Source organism: Grammomys surdaster, unplaced genomic scaffold (assembly GCF_004785775.1).
Source record: "Grammomys surdaster isolate TR1022 unplaced genomic scaffold, NIH_TR_1.0 125925, whole genome shotgun sequence".
In the NCBI taxonomy this organism is placed as follows: Eukaryota; Metazoa; Chordata; class Mammalia; order Rodentia; family Muridae; genus Grammomys; species Grammomys surdaster.
Window position 1 is genome coordinate 2,697,723 of NW_021620749.1, and position 7,125 is coordinate 2,704,847.

Sequence of the window (7,125 nt, forward strand, 5' to 3'; positions counted from 1 at the left end):
CCACCTAAGCAAGCCGCACACTGACTAGGAGAGCCATAAATGGCTCCACGCTCCCTGAAATGTACGTTTGCTAACTGAGCAGGCCAGGAAAGCATGTTTTTGGATTGCCCACTTCTGTGGTAGTAGCTATATGAATGCTCTCGTTTCCAGGAAAGTGACATACATTCGTGCCCCTTTTAGAAATGAGTCCAGCTCTGGCTGTGTCCATAGGCTTGCAAGACTGGCTAAAGATGTCCAGTTACAGCTGAAGGTTATAAAAGTCTATGTGTATGTGTGCAGCTGTAGGGAGTATGGACACATCAGTGCCAATCTTCATCGAGTCCAGAAGAGGACATTAGATCTCGGAGCTGGAATTACAGGAGGTTGCGAGCTGCCATGTAGGAGCTGGGAACCAAACTCAGGTCCTCTGCAAAAGCAGCAAGGGTTCTTGACTGCTGAGCTATCTCTCCATGCCCTAACTTTGACGATTTTTAAGGCTTACTTGGTAGTTGGGTTATGAATGAAAAATGCTGACTACAGGACTTTAAAGGCATCCTCACAGGACACGGGACAAAAACAACCAGACATAGGACAAGCGAAAAAACCATAGATATAGGACATAGGGAAAGATAGCCAGTCCACATGGCCTTTCACACCCTATAGTGTTAAGTGTTCTGGTTAATACTGTATTCACCCTCCTGTGACATTCTTGCTATTTGACAATTTAACAAAATTTAAGTCAACGTGGTGGCCAGACAGGGCAGAATGTGTAGTTAACCTTCAGAAGGGAAATGGGAAGCACTACGGCCTCACGAGGAACTCATGTACCTCATGGCCAGCCTTGACCCCATAACCAGATGCTCTCTTACAAGTAAGGAGCACTGGAAACGGAAATCAGGACTTGAGGCAGAGTAGCTTTAGTTTAAAATATCATCAGGGAAAACTAGGCTAAGCCAGGCCCTGTCTGAAGCAACTCTTTCAAACACTAGAGGCAATAGGAAGAAAAATAACCATGCACAGTGGAGCCTTCTTCACAGGCCACAGTCACTATGCAGAGTCAACACATACACTGAGCATCTGTCAGAGGCCCAGGCTCCCCATCCGCTTGTCCACTCCCCTTCTCCCCATTGGCTCCTCTGGTTCCTTTCTATGCTGACAAGTCCTCTTTCCACGGATTACAAGGATCTAATTGAGAGAGAATTACATTAGAATAGAAGGGTCTCTCCACACTAGAGTAAGTGGCCTTTAAAATAAATAACCTAATTTTACACTTCAGTGATGTCAAAACCACAGCGGATTCAAAATAGAAATTTAATTCAATCAAAGATCAAACAGGTGTTTACATTTACCTAAATATTTGATCCACTGATGAATATTAGTTTTCTCACCACTATGCATTTATTTTTAGATAGTCAAAAAATTCACTGTTAATTTCCCCTTGAAAAAGAAAACAGAGAACCAATGTTTAGCTCCCACCTTCAACCCAAAGCAGCTTGCCTTGTGGGTCAAAGGGTGCATCTCTCCTGTGTCTGGGGTCACAGGCAGCAAGACAGAAGACATGGCTTGTGGTGTGCATTGATCTGCTGCTCTGTGGTCTCCCAAATGAAGAACACTTTCACAGAGTCATGGAGAAGGTGAATGCTTTGGGTTTCTGAAGAAACGCAAAGCCTTCTTCAGGTTGAACACTCCATTGCTTTGATGACTCTTCTGAATCTGTTCCCATCAGAAAGCTGTCTAGATAACATCCAGAAAGCGCCACTTAACTCTTCTGCCAGTACATTAACTTGAGACGACGTGATTCAAAATAATATCTAAGGGATTCTGAAAATGTGACATTCAAACCAGTCAACTATAGAACTACTAAATACTATCTTACAATACGATTTATTGACCTAAACATTATTACGTTATTTGTTAGAGGGGCTTGTGTAGTGGAGGCATTATGTCATTATGTCATCGAGGCTGGCCTTGAACCCTTGATCCTTGTATCTCCACTTCCCATGTGCTGAGATCACAGGTGTGTACCAGCACACCTGGCCCGTACATTGGTTTTGAAGGCACTACATATATTAGTATGTATTACAAAAAATTCAAATGATCAGATATTCTAAATCTGGATGAATATAATATGCTCAGTGATTATAGAAAGATGATTTTGAGACTGACATGTTATCATTGTACCGTATACAACAGAAGCAGGTTGCGTTACTTGGAACAATCAGACTCAGATATCCACCAAGGTAGATTTGGAGTGAGGAGTTTCATAATACAATAGAAAAGCCACCACAAACACCCTCACAGCACGATTTCTCCTATTGATTCTACTGTAACGTATGACACAAACACACAGGACTAATAGAAAGGGACTAATGTCTGAGCAGGCAAATATCTGACAGTTCGAAAAGAGGAAAACTAACACAACCTGCCATGAAATAAGGAAGGAACGAAGAAGTACTCTTGAATGATTTAATCAATCTCTCTCTCTCTCTGTGTGTGTGTGTGTGTGAGAGAGAGAGAGAGAGAGACAGACAGACAGACACACAGACAGAGAGACAGAGACAGTGAGAGGAGGAAGGGGAAGGAGGGGGGAAAGAGAGAGATTGGAGTGTGGGGCATATGCATATGCCTGGAGACCAGAGGAGTAGGTCTGTCCTTTGTCTGCCTTGTTTGTCTCTTACTGAGCCTGGAACTCTCTGGTAGCAAGTGAGCCCCAGTGAGCCCCCGTCTCAGCTCCCCATGGTACTGTAGTTAAAGTTTGTGAACTCCCCTGGCATTTTAGAAGGGTGTTGGGCATTTGAACTGGCGCCCTTACCCACCGAGCCATTTCTCCAGCCCTAAATCTTCCTCAATAGAAATCGTTCTGCAAACTTTTCCTCCGTGGGTCTCAGACTCTCACTACATTAGCTCGGTCCCAAGCCAAAGATTTTATTTCCACATTTTGTCGTTGCTTAAAGGAAAGACACTTGCAAATGTGGTCACATGACGTTACAACTGAGTGTGCAGTAGTTCACACCAACATCTAGGTCCAGCTAAAGTCTCCCCAGTTTCTCTGGGCCCCACTGTTCACTTTCTTAAGGAATCAAATAAACATGAGCATAACTGTGGTAGACTTTCTCAGTGTGACCTCTGACCCCACACGCCTGGTATTGTGTTTGCAGAGCCAGAACACACACTGGAATATTGTATTATTGTATGGGGGTCTCGTGTGTGTGTGTGTGTGTGTGTGTGTGTGTGTGTGTGCATGCGTGTATATTGCCTGCACATTCATGGTCGAATGGCAATTGAATGAATTTCTAGTTTGTCCTGATAAAGTGAGCACACAGCATTTATCTATTCAGCCAATCCTAGCTCGCTTGCTCTCTTTCACAAGGAAACACAGGCGTTATACTCCTACATTTTTTCGAGGCAAAATGCTACCCCTGTAACACGGAGCTGAACTACACATTCGCTCTAGGCTCTTGCACAAGGGGTCCTCCTGCTCACAAATGCCTCTCTCCCTTGGCTCCTCTTCTCCGTGTCATGACCTGAAAACTGCAACATCTATGCAGACTTCCTATTTGTGACGCAGTTTCGGGTTTTTGTGGTGACTGTAGTCTTCAGTCCATGAATTAACCCAACTATGACAGTCACAGTGACAGTCACAGCTCTCAGGGAACTGTCATTCTTAAGACGTTAGTGATTCTGCGCAATTTCTTTGTGGCCAAGGTATAGTCACAGGGAAAGGCTGAAATAGCTGAGAGATGGATGTGTCGACTGATAACACTGATGGAGGGCAGACCTGGAGGACACACGGACGTGGAACTCACACACTGTTCTTTCCATGTGGATCTAGACAAACGACATTGAAAACATTACTTAGAACCTGTAACACTGATGCTTCTGTAAGCCTGGCTAAAACCTGATTGTGTGTGTGTGTGTGTGTGTGTGTGTGTGTGTGTGTGTGAGTGTGTGTGTGTGTTGCCAAAATGTCCCTAAATGGTGCTGTTTGGCTTGTCTGTGAAGGACATTTTGAAGGAAAAAGAGGGTAATACATGCTTCCCCCAGAATGATGGAGGTGACAGAATCAAGAGATGGACGTTATTTTCTGAACTCTTGATTCCTGATTTGATTACATTCACTCCACACAATTAAGTCTGTGGAAGAATGTAAAAAATAAAATGACTGTACTCTGCAAGCTTTAAGTCCTTTCCCAACAATTTTTGGTCATCACCAGATACCCATCATTGCAAGTAAAACTTATGTACTTGAACAAGAGGAGGAGTGTGTTCTTAAGCAGTGCTACGAGCAAATAGAGAATTCTGCCTCAGACCTCAGCCACCAACGCCCTTGTTAGGTGGATTAAATAAATACTTTGCATTATAAGCAGATGTTCTTGAAGAGACACATATGTCATTCACTATCAGCATTGCTATGTGTCTGCCCTCCAACAGGAATCCTCTCTATCTTCCTACACTCAGTTCTTCAATATAGAGTTCCATTTTAGGGGGGAAATCTGAATTTGAGTGTTCATCTCTGACCAGGCACTTTGAAGGCATCCTTTTATATTCAGAAATGCTTGTTCAGCCACCAGAACAAAGGGGAAGATGGCCATGAATGTCTGTGTGGTTTGGTATCAGGACCACCCATCCCATGTTCATGGCGACCATTGCTTTTGAGAGGAGCCCTGGTTAGGAGATGCCCAGAGGCTGGCCGGGGTCAGACGTTGCTCTGCTGCAGCAGGAGGCTCCTCAGCTCACGCTCCCTCTGGTCCTCCTGCCTGTATTGCTCTTCAAGCTTCTGTTTCTCAGAATCCGCACAGTAGAAGGTACAATCTGGGCTCTTTCGGATCTGCTCGAATTGACTGAAATCAGCCACGTACTTTCCGGTTTTGGAGAGGGAAACCACAGGCACAAACTCAAAGCCCCAGTAGATCTCTTCTGGGATGTAAGATGTTCGGCTCTGGCAGACTGCGCTGGTGGATTCCACAGTGGCATTGAGAAGCACCACCAGTTCAAACTCCTTTTCCTTTAGGTTCTGGGGTGTGAGGTCCCGCAGGGGGCTTGTCTCATCCAACACGTGGTAGAAGGTCATGGGCAGGATGAGGAAGGGACTCTCGGAAGAGGAGTCCACATGGAATTTGACGGTGGCCTGGTTGAGGAGAATGCGCTCTCCCTCTTTGGTAACATGCGTCTGCAGGAGTTTTCCGGAGAGCTGGCACTGAATCAAGAGACTCTTCCTCATGTTGGCCACCTGGATAACCAGGCATAGCTTCCCATTCTGCTTGCTGATGACGGCACAGTGGCTGAATTTAATGGTCTCAGCTCTCTTTTTGGGTCTTGCAATTTTGGCCAGGAAGGTCCCCGTAATAAAGATCTCAATCAAGGTGGTGATGACTAGTTGGGCAACCAAAAGGAAGATAGCATGGGGACACTCCTCTGTGATGGAGCGTACCCCATAACCAATGGTGGTCTGAGATTCCAAGGAAAAGAGGAATGCTCCTGTGAGAGAGTCCACTTTCATAATGCAGGGTGTGTGGTTAGAATTAGATTCCCCAAGTTCTAAGTCACCATGAATAAAAGCTATGGCATAGTAGACCACTCCAAACAGAAACCAGGTCATCACAAACGTGGCAGCAAATAGGGTGAGCTTATATCGCCACTTCATGTCGATGACCGTTGTCCACAAGTCTTGGAGGTAGAGCAAATAGATACCGTCTACCTTATCAATTCTCACATTGCTATGTCCACTCTTTGACATGACTCGGGGTCTGTGGGCCTTGAGTCCAACCCCATTGGTATGCTTCACCAGTGGGGCACTGGACATGCCAACCATGGCATCCATCCTTGGGCTCTTTGAACCACCTAAAGAAATAACAAAGAAAGATGTGACTTACAACCTTTTAGGTGGGACACATAAGAAAGTAGAAAAGGCAACAGCAGAATCCTCTTGTTACAGTTTGGTGTTAGTCTTCTATCACATGCAATAACTACATTCTACTACCATGTGCCGTAAGACTGAATACACAATTGTCCCTTGGTATCTTTCAGATAGTTTTAATTGTCAATTCAGCATCATCTAAAACCACATGGGGAAAGAGTTTTAATGGGGGATTATCTTGATCAAATTGGCCAGTGGGTGTGTCTATGGTGACTTTTTATGATTCAATCAATTGAGATAGGAAGACCCGTGTACTATAAGTGGAATCATTCCTTAGTTGGGAGATCCTGACTCTACAGCTGATTGCCTCTACCAAGAGTAGAGAAAGTGAGCTAAGCAGCCATGTATTCCTGCTCTGTTTCTCCAGTATGGATGTGATGTATCAGCTGTTTCAGACTCCTGTCTCTATGACTTCCTCCCCACGACAAACTGTAATCTGGGTTTTGAATTAAAATAAGCCCTTTCTCCACTTAGTTGTTTCCCACACAAAAGATTTATGTGTATATATGTGTGTGTTGGGAGGTTGTGCCTGCCGAAGCCAGAAGAAGGAATCAGATTCCCCAGAGCTAGAAGCTACATGCAATGGTGACTACCTGATTTGGGTGCTGGGAACTGGGTCCTCTGCAAGAGCAATAAGCTATCTTAACTACTGAACCTTTTCTCCATAATCCCCCTAAGTTGCTTGTGTCATGCTAGTTAGCAACAGGAAGTAAAACTGAGACAATTTCCAGTGCCTCCCTGTTTCTAGGGTGCCCTGTAGATACAAAACCCTGCTGGGAGCCATGATTCCTTTATGGAAATGACAAATTGTCTGCATGCAATCTGTGCATATCACTCAGTACTTTAAACCATCTCCAGATCATTTATTGAACTTAACATGGTGTGAATAATACATGGTGAAATAATACCGTGCTGTCTACTTGGGGAATAATGATCAGAACAATGTCTGCATGTCCAGGGCAGGTGGAACTGCACCCAGTGTCTTCACCCCTCGGTAGCTCCAACCTACAGATAGAGAACTCAGGAGGTTGAGGGAACTCTGAGCGTGGACATAAGGAAGGAAGCAGAACTGTGAAAGGCAGGCTAGCTGACTTGAACGGGAGCTATGAAAGCACCTGAGTAAGAGACTGAAGCTAGTGTGGGTGCAATTCTGACTCCACAGCTGATAGGCTGTGTGAGACAGCACAAACTTTCAAACACTACAGACTGAAACACTCTCCCCTCTCCCTT

General features: G+C 44.7%; 1 protein-coding gene across 2 annotated transcripts in view; it reads right to left on the reverse strand.

Annotated features, from left to right (window-relative positions):
- Positions 1-4,525: 4,525 nt before the first annotated feature.
- The window catches only part of Kcnj15 (potassium voltage-gated channel subfamily J member 15), an 18,809-nt gene continuing 16,209 nt past the window's right edge, over positions 4,526-7,125 (reverse strand). The window contains exon 3 of one of the 2 annotated variants that reach the window (XM_028752559.1): positions 4,526-5,819. In XM_028752559.1, the coding sequence (XP_028608392.1) occupies positions 4,675-5,819 (1,145 nt within the window). In that variant the 3' untranslated portion in view covers positions 4,526-4,674. The remainder of the gene's footprint in view (positions 5,820-7,125) is intronic. The other variant, XM_028752560.1, reaches the window with a different exon arrangement.